The 27020-nt window shown below is 38.8% G+C and overlaps 1 protein-coding gene across 4 annotated transcripts in view; it reads left to right on the forward strand.

Annotated features, from left to right (window-relative positions):
- Positions 1 to 27020, forward strand: part of LOC306860590 (arginine-glutamic acid dipeptide repeats protein-like) — a 182854-nt gene that overhangs the window by 126675 nt on the left and 29159 nt on the right. For 2 of the 4 annotated variants that reach the window (XM_079402358.1, XM_079402359.1), the window contains exons 4-10: positions 5264 to 5369; positions 6211 to 6307; positions 7947 to 8051; positions 17916 to 17964; positions 22404 to 22528; positions 22621 to 22720; positions 25286 to 25384. In XM_079402358.1, the coding sequence (XP_079258484.1) occupies positions 5264 to 5369; positions 6211 to 6307; positions 7947 to 8051; positions 17916 to 17964; positions 22404 to 22528; positions 22621 to 22720; positions 25286 to 25384 (681 nt within the window). Of the gene's footprint in view, positions 1 to 5263; positions 5370 to 6210; positions 6308 to 7946; positions 8052 to 9938; positions 10167 to 17915; positions 17965 to 22403; positions 22529 to 22620; positions 22721 to 25285; positions 25385 to 27020 lie in introns of those variants that run through there. The other 2 variants (XM_079402361.1, XM_079402360.1) reach the window with 1 other exon arrangement.

Below are 27020 nucleotides of genomic sequence, written 5' to 3' on the forward strand. Positions count from 1 at the left end.
CATAATGTTGCCTTTGGGTTGGGAACGTGTTAAAATGTTACTTAGGCAGACAGCTTCACTGTGTTTTGGACCAAAGCTCATATGAGTGGATTTGTGTCACAAGGTTGGGGGTGTAGTTCTATCCTGGTTTTGTTACACTAAAAATCTCCCCTTTGAACTGCCTAATGCTCATCAAATCCAATATAGAGAGTGGCTGACAGATGGGCAGACTTTGTTCAAAGCATGTCGAGATTTAATATCTAAACAGCAGAGGGAGAGAGAGAGGCGCCCGGTGTTTAGCAGCATAAAGGTCCTGACTGTGCCGGCATCACAGCTGTGACTCTCTACCTCCCTCCCTCCATTTGTTCTTGTAGACAGGCGGAGGAGTAATCTGTACACAGGCTTTTGCAGGGGAGAAACATGTCATCAGGACTTGTTTACCATTATTAGTTTGTCTGACGGTGGCAGGGCAGCAGAATTGCTCTCCTTCAACCGCCCGAGCCGAAAGGAGTCTATGTAAGACTCTCTGCTTTTTCTTTATTTATTAAAGGAAAAGCACGCTACATGTCTTCATTCACATGGGACGTTTTTGTTCATGGGGCTTACAACGATGTTTTTCCTCTCTTTGTCACTCAGGCACATGCAGCTGTGTGCTGAGGTCCAGATGGAAGTGCTTGTGTGTGTGTATATGGAGAGAGCTGCGTCTGGTCTATGTCTGAGAGGCAGTTAAAGAGAGAGCGAGCGTATGGGCGGAAACTGTCTCTGTGTGCACATCCATCATGCGTTAGAGAGTGAGCCCTTCCTGTCTGCCTGCTCCTCGCTAATCATATTATGTTTTGTAGATCACAGATCTGTCCCTCTCGATGCCACCAACATGTTCGCACACTGGGCGGAACAAGCCATTTGGATTCTTTGCATGTCTGCCAAAGCCCTCACGAAACCATTTTCCACCACCACCTTCTTCAGGAACTGCAAAAACGCCTGCTTTTCTTTGGTTCCTCTGCACAAGCCCAGTTTGGTTAGGGAAACCGGAGAGAGTTCTGGTGCCGGATGACAGAAAAGCACAACATTGAAATTGAAAATAAACACACATTTCCTGTTAATGTGCTCTAGGTGGAGAGCTTCAGGGTCTGGCTTTGCTTAACTGTGGCTTGGTTATGTGAGAAGAGTCCACGAGGGCCCAGGCTGCGGTTGTTTTACCGTCTCCTGTTAATGTGGGAGCCATGTGACTGCTTCGAGCTGCCTATGTTAACAGATAAGACCTGCCAGCTGCCATGTTTAATGATTACGCTAAACGGACAAAATGTCAGCCGGCGACACGCAGGGTCAGGTCACAGGGGTGGGAGGTTCTGCCACGGCAGCCGTATCGGTGTTGGTACCTTCAGCAATAGCATGTAATAAAGCGTGACTAATTCAAACGCTGTGTGTGCAGACATTCGCTTCGTGTAATTTTCCTCATTACCACGTCGGTTCTGCGTCCAAGCATGGCTCAAGAGCCCGCTTCTGTGTGCAGTTCTTTAATTCTCACATCACTAATGAATAGTCCTCACACATCTTTTCTCTGTGATGTGTGCCACACATCAGGTTATTATTAGCCCAGTAGCTCCCTGTGGAAAGCCCAGCTGTTGGCGTGCCGGTGGAGTCTGCTTAACACTCCTGGTAGACTCCACCCTGCTCTGTTCCCCCTCCGGCCAGACCTTGTAAAGTGCAGCTTCAGCCTCTTATAGCGCTCTCACTGGACTCTAATGCTGGCTGTGCTGTAATTAGTGCTGCCCGCGCTGTTCGTCTCGCCCTACCTCCCCCGTGCTTCTGACACTTCCCACTTCTCTCTTCTGCCCTCTTTAGGTCAGGCTTATATCAAGTAGCATCAGGCATCACAATATGCATGTTTGGGTTGGAGTGTATTATTATATACACTCTTTATATACATTTTATAGATATCGCACAGCCCTGAGAAACTTAAGTGACATTCAGATTGGGTGGAGAGTTCATTTCTGATTTGGTTTACCATGTGACTAGGGTTGGGTACCTCTCACATTTTAACTGGTACGGTACCAGTTAATGGTACCCAATGGTACCTTTTTTCGGTACTTTACTCTCTGTGTAATAACAAAAACATACATTTCAGTGGAAAAAATAAGTCCAAAACTCTCAATTTCAACATTTACCAATAGGGCCTTTTAAAATTTTTAACAATAGGGCCAATCTATCTCCATGCTATAGAGTAAATTTCGTTGTTATGATCCCGTCCATGTTTTTGTGGAAACCTTATGCTGCACAATATTAGAAAAAACTCACATTGCAATATTTAGTTTTTCTGCTATATATCGATGATTGGTGATTTTTGTAGGTGAGTAAATCAGCATAGGAATTAAAAATAATTACAAGCATAGATAAATATAACAGAGCAAAGATACAAATGAAATAAACAGTGCTTTATAATTTTCAGGTAGGCTAAGTCTAACAGTTTTCAGGTATAGAAATCGATTAATCAAATGTAAAATAACACTGCATTAAATGTTAAAGCTAAAAAAAAAAAGTTTTGTTTGAGTAACATTTGACACAGAAAGCAGGAACATTAAACTGCTGTGAACCAATATACTATTTCTTTCTCAATTCTTTACTTTCACTAAGCAACGGTGTTTACAAGAATACTTGCAAAGACATGCATTGTGACAGTTTCGTACGTATGTGTCATTTCAGGCACAATTAGACACAGAAGTGAATAATTTGTGCATCTGCGTGGCTCTCTCCGTGTCTACACTGGATGTGAGCGGTGCAGCGCGACCCATTATAATCAGTGATGCTGTCTATACTGGATGCGGCACGACAAATCCCCGACAGTAATGACGTACTGACACAAAGTTCAAATGATTTGCAACGCTCGCTTTGTCGCGTCCAGTGTAGATAGACTTCGGGGCCGTTCACATGACATGTCTAAAACACATGGAAAATGCGAGCCATGATGCTTTCTCGTTCTTTCCAAAGCACTCGGGAGCTTGCGCTTTCGTGGCGTCTGCCGTTGCTAACCGCCCTTCACGACGACGCAGAAGTTTCAGCAAAGGATAGCCTAAATGGATTTCCAGCACTGAAAATCGCTTGCAGTAGCTCTGCAATTTTAAAATGGGTATTTCTGTACAGCTGTCGTGTCGGTGTCTGTATGTGAGCATAGAAAACAATCAGTAGCTTACAGATATAACAATCAGTAGCCTATACTAAACTATTTCGGACTATTGCGGATGCGCACATCATGATTTTGATGCTGAAACGATATATTATGCAGCTCTACCTTATGGCCCTAGAAATCACCACACTTAAAATTTCACGTCACGTTTCTCTCACTCTCTCTCTGTAACGTACTCGCCCAGATGCATTTAATGTGAAAGTTGGAACCATTAAAAGTACCGAGTTTGGTAACCAAGCCCTACTTGTGACACCTTGGTTTAGTGGTCAGCGATCAGACAAAGGAAGCAAGAGGGAAGAAGAAAGCAGACAGACCACCGCCACCCCCTCTGTTCTCCTCAGGAATGTCTCGCTGCTCTGACGGAGGGGAAATCTCTCCCTTTACTGTCTCCGTTGCTGACTGAGACCCAGTTTATAAGTGAGCCGGCAGGCCCCTCGAGCAGTCTTAATTCAGTCATGTGTTTGGAGGGGTGGCTTTAAGCTGTGCTGGGATCAGCCGGATGAGGAGCGGCTCGGGGAGGGGAGGGAATGCTGTGTGGAATGTCACTAATCAATTCAGCATTGTAATTGTAATGGGCTCCTTGCCGCTGCCTCCATTCGACTGCCTCTCTCCGCCTCAGAGTGCTTATCTTGATAATTTGATTCTGCGCAGTGATCTGTTCAGTGTAACATGCAAACATAATTAGGGTCTGATAATGAAACAGTCATTTCCAGCTCTAGAGCAGCGACAGGAAAAGTCGCACAATTCGGCCACATTGGACACCACAAATATCTTAAGCGTGGTCTGGAGGTGTTTATGTTCATTTTTAATGTTGTAAATTAAGACAGGAGTGCTCAAAGCAACCCCTGCAATGCTTTTGGTCTCCATCAGCCTCCATCCTCAGCTGAACGTCTGAAATACCCCGGAAGAGCACAGGTTGTCTCCCCATCTGTGGTGTAATAAGCACTGAAAACACCTCTGATGACACGTACAAGTGGCCCAGTTACAGAGAGAGCGCCTTTAATCTCATTTAAATTGGGGTTTAACCATCTCAACCATACCAGAAACAGCAGCACATTTTTTATTTTGCCTAGATTCCTCTTATTCATGGTCTTTAACGCCATGGATTCTTCCCTTCGACCTTCATTTGTCAGTAATTTGAAAAGAGAGAACGTTTTTGCTGTTCTTTAGCAGATATTCTACTTCATTTGCTCCTTCCTAGTGCTTTCCAGTGACCTCAGTAAAGGTAGCAGGAGTCTTGAAATATCTCAACAATGAGCTCAGCCCCCCATCCGCCCCCCTTTGAGAAGCCAGAGCTGCATGAAGTGAATCAGGCTTTCAATAAAAAAAAGACCCTTGGCTCTGTGATCCACCCTGGGGTTTTTTTTTTTCACACTAGGCTAGCGCAGTGGCACACACTCGGCCTTTTGTGAGGAATGTGGTAATCTGTAGTCATGTTAAAGATGACTCTGATTTCTGGCCGCTGCTCCGGGGGTCTTGTCGCCAGCGTCTGCTGAGCTGTGGTTTCTTTAATGTCCTTTTAAAACCATTTGAATGGTCAGTTGGCTTCATGTGAGAGGATAATAAATATTTCATGTCAGGGAATAAAAACAGTGCTTTGCCCTTTTCTTCCCTCTCTCTGGCCCCTCTTGGAAGCGCCTCTGGGAGGTCTGGGCACGACTCAGTGCTGCCACTTGCTGGTCATTCTGCGCTACTGCAGCGAGGGGAGCTTTGTGCAGTCCCATGGACGGACAGCGGGTGGCAGAGTTCAAAGTGCAGCTGCGGAAAAGAGGGGAGCGGCAGCCGATGTGTTTGCCTAGAGACAAAGCCAGTCTCACTTTTTGTTCATTTTTAGTTGCCTGAATATGCACCATCCGTGTTTCTTCCCCTCCCTGCCACACATGGTCACGAAGCTGTTTACTTTATTAAAAAAATTAAATGCCTTCAATCCCTTTTTAATTGACTTTTTTTTTTTTTTTTTTCACCCAGGGCTTTTGGCACAGGACGACTATAACTATAAAACCAGTTGTGGCTCACGTTTGCCAAGAGCTCAATTAGGGATACTGTTAACAAACAAACGATGTCTATTTATTTTAACAAATGTTTATTTTTCTCTTTCAGAGTAAACGGGACCATCTGTTAATGAATGTGAAATGGTACTACCGTCAGTCTGAGGTACCTGACTCCGTCTATCAGCACCTGGTGCAGGACCGCAACAATGAGAACGGTACATGAGTGTGTGTGTGATGGTTGAAAAATACAGAACTTCATTTCAAGGGTCATTTTCGCCCGCCATCATTTATGTAACCACCCCTGGTTATTGGTTTGTGAGGTTTCATAGAGAACGGCATCTCAAATAAATGTGGATTCGGAAATAAAATACCACCCTCCTGCCCTTGTTTCCCTGGTAACGCTCCCTCAAGAGCGACAGAGGGGCCGTGAAGTGCAAATAACTTTGAGTGTAATGTGCCCTCGGAGCTCTCATTCTCCTGACTATCAGCAGCAAATCTGAGCTTGATACACACATCAGGCAGTAATAACAGGCCGGGGGCCTCTGCCCGGCCTGGGCTTTGGCACTTTGATTCACACCACACTCTAATAAAGCATTAAGAAGGCTTGCGTTTCTGCCAGCCTGCTGGAGAGCAGCAGCCCCCACCTGCTGCACCACTGACTAGTGACATGGCTGCCATTATTTGTGCTGATGCCATCTGAAGACGAATGTTCATCCAATGTCTATGTGGATCTTTGATGGAAATATTTGCCTGAAAAGCTTCAGCATAAAAATATAGTTTTGTATTTCATGCAGCTTTTGCATTTGCATTAAATGTTTTTTTTTAAATTGAATTGAAACTCGTTGCTAAATTCTTTAATTGTCCATTTCCACAAGCTGCTGTACTTTCATTGTGGTACAAGTCTATAACAGTCATATTTCATAAGCTGTGAGAGTGTCTGTGCATCTGTCTGGTTTCTTTTGTGTCTCGCCTGCATTTATTATGTGTGCACGTTTTTATTAGCGGCAGTCTGGATGCCTCTCACGCTCAGTGTCTGCTTTCTGTCTCTTTCTCCAGACTCTGGTCGTGAGCTGGTTATTACTGATCCCGTGGTTAAAAGCAGAGAGCTTTTCATCTCAGACTATGTGGACACCTATCATGCTGCTGCCCTCAGGTAATACACACAACTACATTTACCTGTGCTTAGGAATTTATTAATTAACGCACAGCAGTAAAGTGCTTAAGAGTTCACCTAATAGAGAAAAACCTCTCAATATTCAGTATAACTTAATATACCCCTCTCTCTCTCTCTCTGAAATGAAGACATTTATTTGTTTTATTTTATGTAAAAAAAAAAAAAAAAATTGTATGCATCAATATAACAATGCATAATTATGAAGCATTATTTAATAATGAAGTAATGTATTATTGTTTTTGTTTAATTTTTTTAAATATGAAAAATCTTGCATAAGGTCTTTTTGGGTAATAATAAATATAGTTTTTTTTCTTTTATTGTTTTAAAGATAGGAAATATCCTACTTAGTGCTTTTTGGAAGACACACACAAGTAGCTTCTTTAAGTTTTAAAACGATTCATTATAATGGGCAGTTTGAAGTGATTAATGGAAACAAATCAAACTTATAGTTACAATTAAAACAATTTTACCACAAGTTTAAATCAGAGTTTATTAAACATGTCTTAGGCTGGTATTCTTACACTGTTGTAATTCATGGTGGCTCACTGGCGACTATCGAAACTACTCTAATGAATACACAAATGCATTGTGAATAAAAGCCAGCACTAGCTCCCATGATTTATAGTCATTAAGAAAACCTCTGGCAGGTACAGATGCAGTGGGATGTAAGACTGGAGTCTTTAAGAGCTGTAAACAGACATTTTGATCCTCTGTTCACTACAGGAGTGATCTTCTCAATACAGACTACCATTTCACAGCGATTCTGCATGCAAAGCATTAACTGAAAGCAATTACGTTCTTTTGCAATGAGGCTCAGGAAAAAGAGTACGTGCATGCATATTGTCAAGAAACCAGACCTTCTAGGTCTGTCTTTACCCATGTGATATATCCCCCCCCCCCCCCTCTCTCTCTTTCTCTTCCTCCCTCCTTTCCTTCCCTCTCTCTTAACTGAAACCATCTGGAGGCAGCGCACTAAGCCACAGCTCTGAACCACTGATTTCAGGGCAAATTAGCAGCAACTTCTGCTGCACAGAGAGCCCTTTGATTTGACTTATTACAGGGCTTTAGATAAACTCAATGAATTCCACTAGCATGTCGTAATGCTTGCTCCAAACCTCACGTTTCTTTCATCTTTTGAGCAAGGTATTGAACTGGTGCAAAAACACTGATGCCTATTATTTTGCGCCTGACATTGGAAATGTAAAGTGCAGAAAGGGTGGATTGTAAAAATGTCACGAATTGTAGAGTTTTTTCGCTCTGCTTTGTTTGAAAAGCCTGTGGTTCCTGTCACCTTTTGTTTGTCTAACAGGATGCAGGGAAAGGGCATTAATAATGCAACTATACAGGAATGCTGTGATCCTGTAACTCCTGAGATTACCCACACTTAGAAATCTATATCAGTATCCCATAATTAAAAAGATTATTATTTACACACAAGTAGGGGGGAAAACGGGTAAAATAAATGCATTCAATGTGTACATACAATAAAATATGAATGAAAATAGGATTGAGTAAATAATAATGGCAAATATTCATTTTTGGGTGAACTATTCCTTTAGGAGTAAATCTGGGAATGTATTTGCACCATGACTGATTTGTTTGCTCTATTTGTTTGCAGGGGGAAATGTAACATTTCACATTTTTCTGACATATTTGCTGCCAGGGAGTTCAAAGCACGAATCGACTCTTTCTTCTACATCTTAGGATATAACCCAGAAACCAGGTAAGCCTTTACAGACTTCAATAATCAGCCCTCCTCAGGCATGTTCTGTCTTCAGATCCTCTGTTGCAATATTTTACAAATAGCAATTTTATGATTCATATCAGGTTTCTGTATTTGCTTTATTCACTCTTAAATTGTCCAGCAGTGCATGAGGCAGTTTGAGAATAGATTAAATCACAAAGAATACAGTCTTCTGTTTTATAGCCTGTCTTTGACAATGGAGGTCTGCTTTTAAAGTTTTATTTTCCATCTCCAGCATTTTTGGGGAATTTTATCACTCCTTGATTTTGCATTCTTTTTTTATTTTACACAAACAAATAAATAGCTGTTCAAAAGTTTGGGGTTAATGTTTTTAAAAGTAGTCTCTTATGCTCACAAGCATTTATTTAATCAAAATGCAAAATCAAAATTTGATAATTACAATTTAAAATAGTCCTTCAGAAATCTATGCTGATTTGGTGCTCAAAAGCACTTATGAATGTTGATAATCAGTTGTGCAACTTAATATTTTTATGGAAACTTTAAGAGTTTTGAGAAATAGAAAATTCAAAAGAGCTGCATTTATTTCTTATTAAAGGATTTTGTAACATTATAAATGTCCTTATTGTTACTGTAAGTAAACACCATTAATTTCTTTAAAAAAAAATACAAATAAAACTTAGTGACCCCAAACATTTGAATGATAGTATAGGCCTATATAATTTAATATTTGACCATAATATTATATACTCTAATATACTTTAATAATTGACCATAAAATGTAATGGTTCTTATTTTTAATTTTTTATTTATTTATTTTTTTTAAAGCTTGCTTGCTATAGGAAGAAACGCGCTGTTATATTTTTTAATGCTGTGAATACTCATTATTTGGTATTTTCTTTTCAAGTCGTCTTCTCACAGATACATGTTATAATAAATTAAAATATCAATACATGACAGGAAATGGCTGTTGTAGGATGTTTTAACTGCATGACCAAGCCTGACATGCTAGTCACACTGTTGTAGCAATAATAATTTAACATAAGACACCTGTCAAAGTTTATTACCTGCTGTTGCAATCATCCAGGTTTTGCTTGAATATCCATTAAATATTTTACAGCCTTGTCTCTGTTGTGCACTTACATTACAGTACAAAGAACAAGGATTTGTTTTAAAATGCCTGTAATAACTACTCTTTTTGTAGTTAATAAGCTTGTCTTTATTTAAAAAGCAGCCATTTAGACATACTCAAATTTGAAACCGACGAAACGTATTTTTCTGAAATGTATTAAACAAACAAAGATATTTAAACATTCCAAATTTACTCTTAAAGAAAGAAAAAAAATCTAAATTAAAACTGGTAAATTTACTAATTAAGTAATTTATTCATCTTAATTTAGGCCTGTATGAATTATTGTATACATAATGTGTGTCCCACTGTCTTTTTATAGTGATTACAATTCTTTTATTTGCAAATGATGCATTTTTAAATATTTAAATGTACACTAACCAACAAAAATAATAAAAATAATCAGTTCCAAGCGCATAATGTGACATCTCTATTAAATGTTCAAGCGTATTGAGAATGAATAGTTAAACCCCCCCCATTCCTTTGTGTATTACAATCATAGCCTGGATGCTTGTGTCAGGGAAAAAGCAGGATTACAGTAGGACTCATTACCATAGTCATGTGATGCTCCAATAATGGGGTGCATTAAGAGCCCAGGGTGAGGAGAGGGGAAGTCTGAGGGGTAATAAGATGCTGCTGCTGATAAACAGAGGAGGAATGCTGTTGAGTTGCTGGTTGGGAGCCCCCTTCATGGGTCCCCCACTCAATCACAGTCTATCGCCCTCTCGACTCCCTCCTCCTGCTTGTTTGGTATGCAGCAGCAGCAGCATGGTGTGTGTGAGCAGGAGAGATGGGCTGTGATTCCTTTGCGTGTGTGTGAGGTCGTGGCACATGCTCAGTGCTGTCTGTCGGTCACGGCACAAGCTCAACGTAAAAGCTGACTGAATGCGTGAGCCACCATTTTGAGTACCTACACAAATAGGTGCGAGGGGACACTTTATTCCTCACTCTGTCAAATAAAACAGCAGCTCTGGCTCCGACATGGACGACCTGTTCAGTCCGCGCAGGTACGTTAGCATGCTCGTCTTCACCTGTTAAGCGTTCGGCGCGCGTTACACTGTGCGTTCCGCCTCGCGCGCCTCTCGTAATGTTATATACGTGTTTGTCTTGAAGAAACAGCTGTTTAAATCGCGTTGACAAGCGCTGTCCGGTTGTTTACATGTTGCTGCCAGTAGCATTAGCCGTCTGTGCTAACGTCAGCGCAGGGTGCTTCATATTAAGTGTTTGCGTTTGCACGCATGCCGGCGCGAATTGTCTGGTATAAGCGACTTAACTCTGTTTTTGACCGGATGAATATAATAGAAAGACGGTCGTATTATGACTTCGCAGTACGCTACATTGTGTTTACAGTCGGGATGGCATGGCATAGGATTGAGTTGGGTGCTTTGTGCTCACTTGAAGATTTATAATGAAAGCATCCGCTGTTTTGAAGGGTTTAGTAGGTGTGTAAATAAAGTTAGGGCGCTCGCTGTGTTTATTCAGTGTGTTATATGCGTGTCGGAGTCGTGCGGTGATTGGAGGATATTGATGGAGGGGGCGTGGCCAGGCTTGATTGCCGTGCGCGTGGTCGAGTCAAAATATGCAGGATGTTGTACTTGTTGACAGCGCTTCATGTGCTAGAGGTTGCTGTTGCAATCAAATGACTTGTAGTGTATGTTAATTGTTTTTAAGGTTTGTTCCTTGTTTTTTTTATTTAATTAAAAGTGAGTATTTCGTTAAATAAGCTGTTTGTTTTATCTATGGTGAATTTGCAGTTTGAAATGAGCACTATTGGAATTTCAGCCCTTTTCTGTAATGAAAAGTACAATCACAAAGTGCACATTTAAAATGTTAATATTGGTTTTGTAAGCATGGAGACACACACCAAAATACCATTATATGTGATCTTAGACTTTTGAAAGCATATGCTTCAGGAATATCATGCTGGTATTTTTCATTTGCCCGTCCAGTGAAATTTTCTGACCTTTTGTTTCAAAGGATGTCAAGCCAGGAAACGTCCCGGCATAAGTGTTCACACATGTTGAGTCACTCATATGACTCAACGTGTGAGTTTGTTTGTCGCTTCAGATGAGCTTTTCACTTCATCTGGTCGTAGAGTTTTTAGTTCTTCAACAAAATTCCTACTGAGTGAAAAATTATTTTTTTCACTCAAATTTGTTGTTGCATAGTTAAGTTCAGAGTCAAAATGTCAGGCTTGTCTGGGAGTCTTAGTTACTCCAGTGAAATGGACATGATTCATTACGAATATGATTATGTATTGATAGGTTTATTAATGATTAATGAGAGTTAATATTTGCCTGTGCTAATAATAGCAACCTAATAAGACATTTCATGGATTGTGTGTTTGTGTATAGAATTTAAAGTATAATATTCAGTTTTATTAATGTATTCAATAACATAAATTTGAAGTATTGAAAGTGTTCCTGTGTCCCAAACAGTAGAGCATCGGATGAAAGCATCTGCCAAATGCATAAACGTTAATATAAATGTAAAATATAGCCTATAATTTTGAATGTATTGTAATTCAGAAACTTCTTACATATTTAATTCTTGACTTATATTAAAGTATTGTTAATACATTATTTACATGTTTAAGTATATTAGGTTTACAGTAGGTTTCACCTCTCAATATGTCTCTTTTGTAACTTTTATTCTTGTAACACACTTTAATAATTCTATAGAAAACAATAGGATTTTGCTATCCTCCACTAGCTAAATTGTTCAGATTTTGTGTTGACATGTAAGAAAGATTCTGTATGCGATCTTACTGTGGCAGCCTTCAGATCCTTCTCTATGGCTCTCGTGTACGCTTTGCTGCCTAATTCACAGCCTCCAAAAATGCAGAGGCTGCAGAATGTTTAGGAACACGGCCGAGTGATTTCTCCCCTCCACTATCGCCATGATCTCGCAGCAGATTCGGTTTCAGACAAGAGCACCATAATGCTTGCCTGGCGATTTATTTCATGTGGATTTGTCTTTCATTCTAGGAGTCATGAGCCTCAGTGCTGAAAAGCTTTTAATGCAGGCCTGTCTGCTGCTGCTTCATCTGTCTGCCATATTTGTTTCAGTGTGGAATTTCCTCCATTGACAGAGCTCATGTTTTTAGTGGATCGTTCTGGAGAGAGAGAGAGAGAGAGAGAGAGGATTGTTTATGAAATGTACCCAGATGAAGGGGGATATGATTTGAGGCCCTAACCTCTCCTCACTTTGCAGCCAGGTTCGGGCAGCCAGCCCGGCGGTGGAGCGAGAGCTACTCTGGACGCAAATCATAGTGACAGTTTCTGGGCCCCGCTCTGTGCCTGGCTATATGAAAATCAGCACTGTTACCGTGGCAACGGAGCGGGGATGGCTTTTCAAATGGAACATCTTGTCATTTTCTTTAATCCACTGCAGCTGGAGATCGGAACACTATTAAATTGTAGTTGCCATGGTTACTGCCACAGGTTTGTAACAGCAGCCATTTCAGGGCTCCTCTCCCCCTGCTTATCATCTGGCCTTTTGTAGCGCACCGCCACAAAAACAACGAGACGCATCGACTGCGCTGTTTGCCACCTTTTGTGCCTTTGTTCGGTCTATAGGTTTAAATCCACACCATTTCCTCTTAGGCTCTATTGTGCATTAATGTGAATCATGCATTAATGTGATTATTGTATTGTGTTGCTAAAGCCGTATAATACCCTAAAAGCACCGTCAGGGCGTTGAAAATGTTTTGGAGAGCTACAAAATCTGTAAATAAAGCTGCTGAAAGGTTGTTATAGCCTGAAGGTTAACAATCTGGGCTTTTAATGCTAATGCAATACGAGTCCCAAGTAACTAAAGATGTCAATCTCCATTATATGAAGTATCACAATTCCTTCATTCAATTTGAGTACGTGATTTTAAAAAATCCTTGATTGCATTTTGCCCGTGTCAGTGAACTGGCAAAAATACTGGAAGTGGCGCATTCTATGGACAAGAATCCATGAAATGCATTATTTTACCATTTATCAAGGGTGCATGATAGGGCTGCCACTAACAACTATTTTTATTTCGATTAATCTATTGACTAATTTATTAATCTAAACAATTAATTTCCCACACAAAAAATAAACTATTTTACTTAAGAATATTTGACTAAACTCAGTGCTTAAAGCTGTCCGGCGTGCAGCATTTGGCTCAAGTCCATGAGTTCGCCAACCAATGGTATGAGAGGGGCACAGCTTTCACTCTCAACCAAATTAACATTACTAGCCAATCAGAATATTTGCTCTTATAAACACGAGACGAGCATAATAGTGGTTAAGGCTAGAAGGGATAGTATCCAGTTGCAGAGTCGCAGTCCTGATGAGAAGCAAGAAACATTAAAAAGCTGCGAGGCGCAATGGTCAAAGATGTCCATCTAGCGCATATTTACATAGAAAAACTCATTAAAAAGCAGCGGAGAGTAATCATGTCGTCTCCATAAGAATGTATAATAAAATGTAAATGTGCTGCATTTCTGGAAAAAAAAAAGAAATAATAATTTTATTTTATTTTTTTTAAATAAAATCAATTAATTGGAGATGCTTTTGATTATTCAAATTTAATGGAACCATTTAAAATGGAATCCAGAAAATAATGGAAAACAGAATTTGGTACAGATAAAACTGTAAAACTCAATTAATTAGACAGGCTTTTTGAAAATGTAATTTTAACCATATAGAAAAGAGTATAGAAAACTTAATTTGGAAATAAAACGGATTTCATAGGTCCCTATAATTATTATGATTTTTTTTGTGTGTAAAAAAAAATAGATGTAAGTAACAATAGCCTTTAAAAAGACTTCAAATTAGGGATTCGCTCAGTACATCGGCAAACAAAGTTTGCGATGCATCGGAGACAAGTTGGCATCGTTTCTAACATTTGCATCGGTAAAAAACAATTTATTTATATATAATTAACTAGTGGATGCTCTACACTTTCATTGTTTAGAAAGTGACCAGTAATCTGTGACCAATAGTTTATATGTAGATTGATTTCTCCTCTCGAAACTGTGTCTCAAGCGCGTTCTCTCATCATCACTGCGCGTGAATATGACGAATCACAACACTGTGGAGACCTGGGGAAAAGCGGGGATTAAAGTCCAAAACCTGACTTGAAATAACCTAACAAATCAATCGGGCCTAAAGTGGTTATAAACGACAATGTAAGTTCACACAATCTAACTAATTTGTGCACGCTTATTCTTAAGCAGCTCTTAATGTCGATCATGGATCAAATCGATCCACCGTGGCAAACAACGAATATATTTGTGCTGTTTAATGCATTTGAGACGTTTTGTTTTCCTCAGTGTATAACTGACATTTCACAAGTATATTTTTCATCTGTAAATGTTAGAAGGTCATGCAAATATATCCATTTTGTTGTCAGGAGTGGGCTTACGCGAGTGGACTAGCGCTGCTGTGCGCATGCACGCTAAACAGATGGACCGCAATAATTCTGAGTCAAATATGCATTTTATGATAGCAGTAACTATAAAAGGGACTATTGTAATGGGTAAATAAAATGTAAGCTAATACAGTCCTAACTACTAAGCCCAGATGAGTTAATGTGTTTCTTTATAGCAGTTAAAATGTAGTTTTAATTTGCGGTTTTAACTTTTAGTTTAGTGACTAATGCTTTAAAGAGCAATGTTAGATTTTAATGTTCTAATGCTATCTGTTCTAACTAAAAGGTATAGCTGTTATAAAACCAGAGAGAAAGGCTGCATTGATAGTATGTGAGAGAGTCAGTGGTAATATCCTTGCATTCCTATTGGTCAGTGAGCTCAGCTTAGCCTGACAGTTATCCTGCCCTGAACCAGGTTAGCTTTCCAGCATAAGTAACCACAGTGACTGAGACTGATCTTTGTTAAATTTGCTTTATGGAACCAAATAATTTGACAGTGAGTCAGACTAACTGAAATAAGCCTGGCCTATTTGGTAAACTTGTTTTATGACACCGGCCTCGAGGTGTTAGAAGTCAGAAGACACAAGTTAATTTATGATTTGCTGTCTGTCTGAACCAAAGAAATATCATATTTTTTTCATTGCATCGAATCGCATTGTTGAATCAAATCGAAATCAAATTGCACTGCATCATAATAGGGGTGAATCTTATTGCATCACACCGCTAGCTGCTTCATTTGTATTACATCGTTGGCTATGCATCAAGATGCGTATCGAATCGGCCTCAGTTATGGAGATGCACATCCCTACTTCCAAGTACATATATAATAGTAATGAGGCAATAATTAGTTCAAATAAAGTATCAAAAGCAAGAAATCATAATTAAAATACATAATGTATTCTAAACAATAGAGCTAATGTGCATTACGCATTACAGCAAATGCCTGCAGGAGGCGCCAACGGCCTGATTAGTGTTTTTACACATTACAGCGCGATCTAATCCTTGTTTAATATTGACCAAGCACCATTTATTTAAACTGTCTAGTTAATCTTTAATATTTGGCCATTTCTTTATGACAGAAATGCTACAGCCGCTGTAATTAAATGAATATGTGGACATCAAACCGTGTAAACTCAGAGTGAGGGTTTGAGCTTTTATTTTGAAACCGCAATGTATTCTCCTGTTTGCGTCGATTTATAAATGATTTACCTCACAAATCTGATGAAATGGCGCACGTTGCATTCCCAGATGAACGTTATAATAAACCCAAACTCACAACAACATGCAGAGATGGAGTTTGAGATGCTCCACATGTAAATGATAACCGTTTCTGTGGAGCTACTTATTTACAATGTAAATAAAGCACACATACTAGCTTTCCTGTAGCTCAAATAGAGCATGGCGCTAGCAACGCCAAGGTCATGGGTTCGATTCCCAAGGAAAGCAAGAGCTGATAAAATGTAAAAACTGTAACTTGAATGCAATGCAAGTCACTTTGGATAAAAGCGTCTGCTAAATGCATAAATGTAAATGTACTGTATTAGAACTGCATCGCATATAATTATTTAATTAAATCGTAGCGTTTGTGAATTCATAATTATGCTTAATTATGATTTTTAAATGGGTTTAATATATCATGCAGTCTTGGAAACTGTCCATAAAATTATTTTTTTATGGATTCTCGTCCGTGAAATGCGCCACTTCCGGTATTTTGCTGGACGTGAGCAAAATGTCGAGGATTTTTAAAAATCGAATAGTCTAATAAAATCAAAGAATCGTGACAGGCCTTGTGCATGATATATTAAACTCATTTAAAAATCAATTGTTATTGTGAATTCGCAAAGGCTGTGATTCAATTAAATAAATATATGCCATGCAGGTTTAATATATGCGCTTTTATTATTTACGTGAGTGTAGGTTACGTACGCGCTTCTCAGAGCGGCTCCATTCACAGTAAATGCTGCTCCACACAAACTGTTAACACTTACATGTGTGGAGCGTCTCAAACTCCATCTCTGTTTATTGTTGTGAGTTTGGGTTTAATGTTCATCTGGGAATGAAACGCACCAACTCATCAGATTTCTTAGTACATTTTTTTTTAAACCTACGCAAACATACATCATTATCTTTCTCAATATGCTCACTGTTCATCGCGATTTCAAAATAAAAGCTCAAACTCTCACTCCGAGTTTACACTTTTTGATGTCTATGAATTCAAGAAATGACAATGGCTGTAGCATTTCTGTTGTAAAGAAATGGTCAAATATTAAAGATCAAGTGGACATTTGAATTAAATGTTTAGTCAATATTAAACAAGGATTAGATTGGCCAGTAATGTGTAAAACAATCATCAGACCGTTGAAACCCTCTGCAGTCATTTGCTATAATACGTAATGTACATCAGCTCTATTGTTTAATAATACTGTTATGTATTTTAACAGTTTTGTTCAATAAAACTATATGATTACTTGTTTTGATACTTTATTTTCAAAACCTTTGCCTCATTGCTATTATATATGTATTTTAAAGGGGCTATGTGTAGGTTTTTACTAAAAAAAATCTTTAAGATAGAGTTTTCATTTGTCCATTTATGAGCCAACCATAATATAATAGGAAGAATGACACCTTGACTGTCCACCACGGTTGCCTCTATCAGCCTGTAGTTGTGTCTAGAGGAGTCGGGTCAGAATTGGCACGAAAATTCACAAAATGTGACGTCATGCGCGTTCTTGTCTACAGCGGCAATCGCTAGCGGTAGTGTTTGAAATGGACTCTGCGGACGGAAAGAAGCGACCAGCCTCCAGCACAACCCAGACACCCACGGAAACTCCTCGTAAGCTTAAAGAAAAAAAGCCTTATCTAGTGCGCACCGAGAACGAGCATGAGACTGGCTGCAGTTCCTCTAACGGCCACTGGTGTCAGTAACTGTTAGAAATTTCAGAACTTACGCAGTGCTCCTTTAAGTAATTTTAAAGTCTATTGTTCGCTTAGGTCTGTTTATATTACTACAAAAATTAAGTATAATTATCCGATTACTCGAGTAATCATCAGAATAGGCAACCTATTACTAAAATGATGAATTGTAATTATCTGATTACTCAATTAATTGCCAGAATAATCAACCGGTTATTAAAATAATGAATTGTAAATATCCGATTACTCAATTAATCGTCATAGTAATCGACCGATTACTAAAATAGTCGTTATTAACAGCCCTACAGTACTTAACTTCAAGAGGTTGCATTTGGTATACTGTATGACACTTATATACTAAGAATATAGCTAAACGTTACGTATGACATTTCATAACCAATTTATTTTTTGTTCTTTCTCTCTCTTTTTTTCCTCAGGCGATTAAACAGTACACAAGGGGAGATTCGAGTCGGTCCCAGTCACCAGGTATGTCTCTTTACAAATGCTTAGCATGTTATCTGAAACCTTGTCTTCCCTGACATTGTTTATTAAAAGCTTGTGGTGTGGATTGAACGGTGATATCTGAAGCCTATGTTAAGCAGTGGCTTGATTGACAAGCGCAAGGACTGCTTAGATATTACCGCTGGTCCTTTGTCACCTGCATGCTTAACTCGAACATGTCCTCATCACGCATTCAAGAAGATGGTTGGATTTTTCATGCAGTGCAGCGTCCATATGGAATAGTGTGTTTGGAAATTGGCTGCTCGGAGGGTGTAGGATTTATTAGATGCATTCAGCAGTGTTTTATGGGAATTAGGAACGGTCACAGCGGTCTGAAATTGAAAAGCCAAAAGGAAGACCGCTAAAGAAGATGGCACACGATGAAAAAGACCCAGCACCACTAGCAATTAATGTCAGATGTTTTATAGTGTATATCCTCCCAGAGATCCGTTCGAGTTATCACGTGGAGTGAAACCAGCGGCAGGACCTCTGCCCAGGGTTACTTCAAATGACTTTAGATTAAGTTTGCGGTAATAAAGCTCTGCAGGGCTGGCCGTTACAGGCTAGCACACCATAGATATTGATCCAACGCGGCACGGATCTGTAAGACTTTAAAACTGAATGTTAGTTAAATGTTAGGAAATGACTTGAGGTTTGCTCTTAGGATTTATTTGAGCTCCTGATTTTTTTGTATTTTACTCTGGAAACATTTTTCTGAAGTTTAGTCTAGGGTTTCGGAACACAATGTTCAAGAAACATGGGTGAAAGCATACTAATGCTATTCTAACCTATTCAGTGTGTCTGTTAGGATCACTTGTATATAATATGTATTTGTGTGTACGTGTGTTTGTTTGTGTGTGTGTGTATATATATATATATATATATATATATATATATATATATATATATATATATATATATATATATATATATATATATATATATATATATATATATATATATATATATATATATATATATATATATATATATATATATATATATATACACACACACACACACACACACACACACACACACACACACACACACACACACACACACACAAGGAATGTCAACTATTAATCGACGATCGATCAAAGCTACCGATGGTCGATTAAAGGATTAGTTCACTTTTAAAAAAACTTTTGCTGATAATTTACTCACCCCCATGTCATCCAAGATGTCCATGTCTTTCTTTCTTTCAGTCGAAAAGAAATTAATGTTTTTGATGAAACATTTCTCCATATAATGGACTATATTGGGACCCAAACGGTTCAAGATCCAAATGACAGTTTCAGTGCAGCTTCAAAGGGCTTTAAACGATACCAGACGATGAATAAGGGTCTTATCTAGCGAAACTATCGGTCATTTCAAAAATAAATAAAAAAGTTTCAGTTTTATAAGCACAAATGCTCGCCTTGCTCTGTTCTGTGATGCGCGTTCGTGACGTCACGTAATACGCAATGACGTTGAAAAGGTCACGGTTGACTTAGGTGGAAGTACCGAGTCCGTGTTTACAAATGTGCGGAAGGAGGACCATATACACATATTCAAATGTCTGTGTGTCAGTTTATCGTTTAAAATGCCCATTTCATTTGCGTATCCTGGGTGTTTTAATATTAAAAAGCCTACTGACTCTGTACTTCCGCCTAAGTCAACCGTGACCTTTTCCACGTAATTGCGTATTACGTGACGTCACGAACGCGCATCACAGAACAGAGCAAGGCGATTTTATTTTTGAAATGACCGATCGTTTCACTAGATAAGACCCTTATTCATCGTCTGGTATCGTTTAAAGCCCTTTGAAGCTGCACTGAAACTGTCATTTGGACCTTGAACCGTTTGGGTCCCAATGAAGTCCATTATATGGAGAAATGTTTTCATCAAAAACCTTAATTTCTTTTCGACTGAAGAAAGAAAGACATGGACATCTTGGATGACATGGGGGGTGAGCAAATTATCAGCAAAAGTTTTTTTTAAAAGTGAACTAATCCTTTAAGCAGTTTAATTTTGGGGTGCGTGCGGCTCATGCACAAAAAACGTGCAAAAGTCTGTGAGTGACGGTGAAGGGGCTGGGTCTTACATGAAAATAATTTACTAATGTATAAACTATACGCTTTTAATGTGATCCAAACTTTAAAAGTACATTAAAACAGATACAATACAAAGTTCTTTTGTATTGAAATGTAGTAATAAGTCATGTTCAATTATAATTTCCCTAGATAATTGTTACATATCGGGCACTTCGCTTTGACAGGGCTGCACGCACGTGAGCAGGACAGATACTATAGGCTATTCATTCATACAACTTAATTCGTTCCTACGACATATTAATTTGTGGCCACTGTCCAGGTTTCATTCATTTGTTCCCTAGAAAACCCATAATAGGTCCATAATTCATGGCCACGAAATCTTTAATTTCCCCCCACGTTTACCACAGTAAGAGATGCGAAAACAGTGATTAAAACAACAATAAAATAAACCTGCGAATCTAGAAGGTGAGACAGTGAGGATTTGGGAAAAGAAACAATAAATAATATTAAATTCGTGACCATCTGGCAAAACAGAACACAATGCAATGAGCTTGATTTAAATGTATGCACTCAAACGGCATGAATCCAAAAGCATGGTCGCGATGTAACATTTGCCTGCTAACCAATTATTTATCTTATTAACAAAGCTTTGTACCTCACTTGTGTCATAATACTCGCATTAAAATGTTTCATATGAGTAACAGTGTGTTTTGCCGTTGCAACGCCGGTGGTTTTGGAAACGGATCACTGACCGCACGCCACAGCCCCACGCGCCGTACTTGCGTTTGGGATCATTTTATTTTAAATCCCGATAATGCCAATTGCAAACATTGCGACGATGTTTTAAAATAAAACAACGAGCACCATGAAACCATTTAAAAAGGCGCATTCAGCGCGGTCTTCGTGACAGAATATGAAACAGCCCGCGAAGTATAATGATCCCGTGCGTAACTACGGCGCACTCTCTTCATTTTATCACATGATCGTAATCACATCCATTCATTTTACGATCCTGCTGCTAGCCTTTTACTTAGACTAAAAACCTCTTTCATTTGGGTGAGGAAGCTGGCGTTTTGAGTGGCATTTGCACATCCTGTCATGCCAGTGACTATATGCTACTGCAATAGACACATTTTGCAGTATTAAGGTTAACGATTAATCGATTAATTGATCGTTAATTTAAACGACGATCGATTGTGGAAATGATCGAAAATTGACATCCCTATATATATATATATATATAGATAGATGATAGATAGATAGATAGATAGATAGATAGATAGATAGATAGATAGATAGATAGATAGATAGATAGATAGATAGATAGATATATATATATATAGATATAGATATAGATATATATATATATATATAGATATATATATATATATATATATATATATATATATATATCTATCTCTAAAATGTAAAATCTCTAAAGGTTTGGGGTCAGTAAGATAAATATGTAATAAATTAATACTTTTGTTCAGCAAGGACACATTCAATTGATCAAAAATGACAGTAAAGACACTTTTGATGTTACAAATCATTTTGATTTCATCAAAGAATTCTACAAACTAATATGGTGTCCAGAAAAATGTTAAGCCACACAACTGTTTTTAACATTGTTTTTTGAGCACAATCAGCATATTACAATGGTATCTGAAGGATCATGTTACACTAAGAGACTGCAGTACTGGCTGTGAAATGTTCAGTATCGCAACCACTGCAACAAGTTATATTTTAAAATATATAAAAAATAAAAAACAGCTGTCTTAAAGCGTAATAATATCTTACAGATATTGCTGTTTTTACTGTATTTTTCATCAAATAAACCCCAGACTTGGTGAGCATAAGAGACTTATTTCAAAAACATAAAAAAAATCTTACTGACCCCAAATAAAACAGTTTTGTGTGTTTATTAGTTATGCTTGCTTATATTTGGGTATTAGGCATCCCATGACCTGGTAACAAACTAAAAAACACCTTGTGGCAGTGCCCTGGTAACTGCCTACATTGTTTTACATCAGTGTTACCTAGAAAAGTTAAAAACATAATATTTACTTACTTACTTTTGTCATTTAGCAGACGCTTTTGTCCAAACCGACTTACAAATAAGAAAAATTAACTAAAACTAAAAGTTACAACTCTATAAATACTATACACCCACATAATAACTATTTCTACACAAGGGGAAGCTGAATAATGTTTAGTTGCCTCATTGATTCAAGTAAGGTCTTTTAATCATCCGTGATTGTTCGCACCCCTCCGTCGGCTGTATGCATGTGGAGATTAAATGAATTTGAAAATTGATATTTAGCACTCATCGCTAGTGCTATTTGTGTTGTGACCGCAGCTGTCCGTCCCCTCTGCTCTTTGCCAAATTAGGCCAAGCTGCCGGAGCTCCAGCCCTTTCCATCTCCTGGAGGTCAGACCGTGACAGAGAATGAGGAGCTGGTCTGGATGCCTGGGGTCAATGACTGTGACCTGCTCATGTACCTGCGGGCAGCCAGGTAAGCCCCACGTCACCCTGCTTTCAGTCATGTTGTACAATATGTCATTGTCAGCTTCAAATTCATCAATGTTCCCTCTCTCTGGTTGGCAGGAGCATGGCAGCGTTTGCAGGGATGTGTGATGGGGGGTCAACAGAGGACGGCTGCCTCGCCGCCTCACGAGACGACACTACACTAAACGCATTAAACACTGTAAGTTGACAGCATAACTGACCTTTAATCCAGATTTAAAATCACAGGTGCTGTTTTTACTAATACTAAAATTAGATATGACAAACATAAAACTGAGAATGGAAAATTATTTTATTATGATTAGCATATAAATAAAAAAAAAGGACGCATACTGTTTTTATTGTAATGTTTTAGTATAATATCTATTATTATTTTCTGTATTCTTATTGGTATATTTTTATTAATTGTTAGGTCTATGGTTTTGCTTCCTATTTAAACATTTTAATAATAATTACTTGGTAAAATCATATTGACCTATTTAGTTGTGTTTTTATTATTATCTGGTGACTTTCTAAGAACCAAACATAAGATGCAAATAATCAGCAATATAGATTTATCAGAATGTAGATTTGTCAGACTCGTTAGTATCAAATGACTTGTTATCCTCCTCACAATAAAATGTTGCTGCTCTACGCAGTGCTTTTACAGGCACTGATCTGATCTGCCGCTTTATAAATGGTGATTCAATCCGAATCACCATTTATAAATTTTTGTTATGCTATTACCGGTATTTATTGTCAATTTACTGTAGAGCTATTTAGTAAAAACACAGAGGAATTAGGCCAGTCACATTACTCACGGTTGAGAAAACCATAAAATGTCATAATGTCAAAACCATAAAGAGGTCCAGGCAGTGGAGTGGTTTAACAGAGAGACCACAGGTTTCAGGAAGAGCCATTTTCTATAGAACTAATCATTCAGGCTCAGGAGGAAATAGTTTTAACAGAACCCTGCGTTTAAAAGAGATTATTACATAGGTTTTGTGGCTCTATTTACTTCTCGGCTTTATTAATTGTGTGGTCTATGGTTGTGACACGTTATCTTGACCTTCAAAGTAATGCAAGAGTGACGTACAAATCTGTCTGTATATGCCGCATGGAAGTTCCCTGTACTTGCTCAGTATAGTAGCAATTTGTCTTGGCCAATTAATCACCCAGCACCAAAGAGACAGTGAAGTAAGATGTCCCTAGCAGGCTTCATGCCTAATTGTCAAAAGATGAAAAAAAAACCTTCTCAGCAGTGCACCACAGGCTGCCGCTCTCTGAACACAGCCTCGCCTCGGGAAAGACACGGGCACACTAGTAAATTGGCGTTGAAGAGCTCCTCAGTGATGTCTGCGATTGTAAGATGTCTGAACAAGAGGAGTGTAATTCATGGCTTCATTAATGCGCAGTGGCCCCTGACAGCTGAGCTTTTCGCAAAGCCGAATTTATCAGCCCCCACTGGTCAAGTTACCCAGTCAAGTACAGAACGTACAGCGTGATATGCTTATGCTAATGCCCTGTTGGACAGCCTGTGAGCCATTATCAAACCAGTTCCTCTCCTTGTCTTTGCTAGCCTTTAAAAAAAGCATTCAACAAATGAACCTGAAATGCAATAAACATGACATTTCCATTTTGACTGAGAAGTAGATAAGCCGAGAATTAATGTGAGCTGAGGTTCACCATTTCCTGACCTTTTTCCACTCATCTGCAATTCCAATATGCTTTCAGCGTGAACCGCCTCGTGCCTCAGTCTGGTACCTGCTTGCCTTTGACAAGCTGCTTTGTTGTAGCCATATTAGTAATGATCACTGATGCTGAATTGTGTGTTTTGAACTGACCAACGTTTCCAGTGGAGGTGCCACAAAAAAAGTTTTTTTCCCTTCTTCCAGATGTTGTTCTGTGTTCAACCATTTTTCTAAACAAACCTGATGTGGGAAACTTTAAGTCTTTAAATAGTGACTGACATCAGTTTGTGACAAACGCTCCATTGTTAACGGGTAGTATAATAAGCAGCTTGTCTGGACTCTCTGAGTCATATTGCAGTGTTTTTCGGCGTCACCCTTGAGGCTTGCGTGGCTGCTTTTTTGGCAGTATTTTTTAGGTTATTTGAGTTCACACTCATCTGCCTGCTCAATACTTAATGGCTTTCAGATTTGTAGTCCAGCTGTCCAAACTCACCCTATCTGACACTTTTATAGGGAGCCAATCACTGTTACAGTGTTCTGGCTGTCCTTAAAAAAAAAAAAAAAAGTCGATAGCAATCCGATATGATGGTTTCCTCACATTGTAACAATCAGAAGTGGAGCAGCTAAAAGTAGCCACATCTACTAACTCAACTGTTTTGCATTAGCTGTTTTTAATATAGTATCCATATAGTATATAGTATCAGTTATCCAGTATTTGTGTCTTTAAAATGAAGCATTGCTGTTTTTCATGGCCCAGTTTTAATAGTGAAATGGTAATTAAATGCTGCTTTTTGACATGAATTTATATATTTTTTTTAGTATGGTGTCTAGCTTCATTGTATGCAGTATTAATTTTTCTTTGACTCAAGTTACTGTTAAATTAGGGTATTTTATACTTTTATTAGATTTTAGTCTTTGAAAAAATATATTTTCTAGGCTTATTTGTTTTGTTTCTTGTGGTTTTAACTCAAATTTTATTAGCATTTGCTAATAACACATTTACTTTTTTTTTTTTTTAAGAACTTTTGTAAATTTCCAAAACAACTATCATTAATGTGATGTCTTCTTTCATACAGCTTCATGAGAGCAGTTATGATGCAGGAAAAGCCCTGCAACGGCTGGTGAAGAAACCAGTGCCCAAGCTGATTGAGAAGTGCTGGTCAGAGGATGAAGTGGTGAGTGAACAAGTCAACTTTCTGCATTATGTGGAGAGAGAAGGCCGGTTTTCGCTGCATTACTGGCTTTGTGTCGTCCGCTGAAAAGTGCTCAGGATTCCAACTCCTCCAGCAGAACAGGGCAGCTGCATCCTGTTTATGGCTTGTGGAATAAATCTTCCCAGTGAGGGAGGGGGAAAGAAAGTCTTGGTCAGCTTGTGTTAGAGACTTAAGTTTGATCCATGTACCTGAAAGCATTTTGTGCTTCAGTTGTTAAAATATAAGGAAAACAAAGATAGAAAGAGATCAGCGGTGTCTATAACAACCTGAAATGCGATTATGCATTTACCTTATCCCATAGAATGGTAGAAAAGCCCAGGACAAAACCATTTATTTATATACAAAAGACCTTATAACATATTCATGGTTCACACACAGTGCCGAAACCTCACTCCTTCCATAACCAAGTGAACTTGATTTCTAAACCTAAATATTCAAGAAGTGTCCTAAATGTTTACTACCTCGTTTCCCTCCCAAGAGGATTTAATATGCCACACCCCCCCCAGTAAAATCAATACTCATGTTTGTGTGAATATATATGTACATACTGTATGTACACACTCACTAAAAGCTACAAGGCGGAATTTTAAAAATAAGGGGTTGTGTTAATGGTGCCAGTGAGCCCATTAAAAAAGATCAATTAGCCTGTGCGTATCGATTTTGGCATCGGCATGTTTAACCGAGTGTGGGCCTGTTTTTTAATGTACGTGGGAGAAGCGTGTGTGAAGTGAACTGTATAACAGTCTGTCTGAGATGAATAATAGAGATGCTGAATAAATACTGCATGAGCACAGGCCTCGATTACACCACTGTTGGTATTTTTCTCGGTGGTGTGTGCGCACCCCGCAGGAGGCTGTTTGGGGCAGGCAAGCCGCCCCCTCCTCCCCATCTGTAACCCAGCCAGGCCACCACTACACTGTCAAGGACACCGCTCCCCCGATCTGATTTCAAGTTGTGCTTTTGCAGCCTTGCAGCCTTGAGGGACAGGTGTAAATGTACCCCTGACCTTGGACGCTCGCTCCAGCCCCGTTGCTCCTCATTTATTTATCATCCCTCGCTTTCCCCCTCTCTCTTTCAGCCTGCAGGTCCACGGCCTCATTATTCCTGCTCTTTTTCCATCGCTCCTTTTTTGAAATGTGAATAAAAGTGACAGTGACTGTCTCAGAAATGACAGAATCATCCCCTCTTCAGGGTCACTTGTCACCCGTCTCCCTCAGCCGCTCAACACGGCCCTCGGAGCCTCTCTTCCCTTCGACTAGCCTTCAGCGCTTTCAGCAGCAGAAAGAAAGAGCGTGCCATTTTATTTCTTTTCCCGTGCCACAGTTTATCTGGAGAATTCTTTTAGATCCCACAGTAATGCTTTAAAATGGCATGTCGTATGTAATCTTGTAAGCCATTCTAGTAATGCAGTGTAAGAAATATTAGTCCACTGAGTTTTAAAAAAATATATATTTCCCTTAGGGCTGGGCTTAACTACTCAAATACACAGAGTAACAGCAGTGGTCAATCATGAAAACGCACTAATTTCATAAACACATTTTTCAATTTAACACAGATCTAAATACAATAAATACTGTATGCAGACATACCTTGTTGT

This window comes from Barbus barbus (assembly GCF_936440315.1).
Source record: "Barbus barbus genome assembly, chromosome: 41".
Classification (NCBI taxonomy): Eukaryota; Metazoa; Chordata; class Actinopteri; order Cypriniformes; family Cyprinidae; genus Barbus; species Barbus barbus.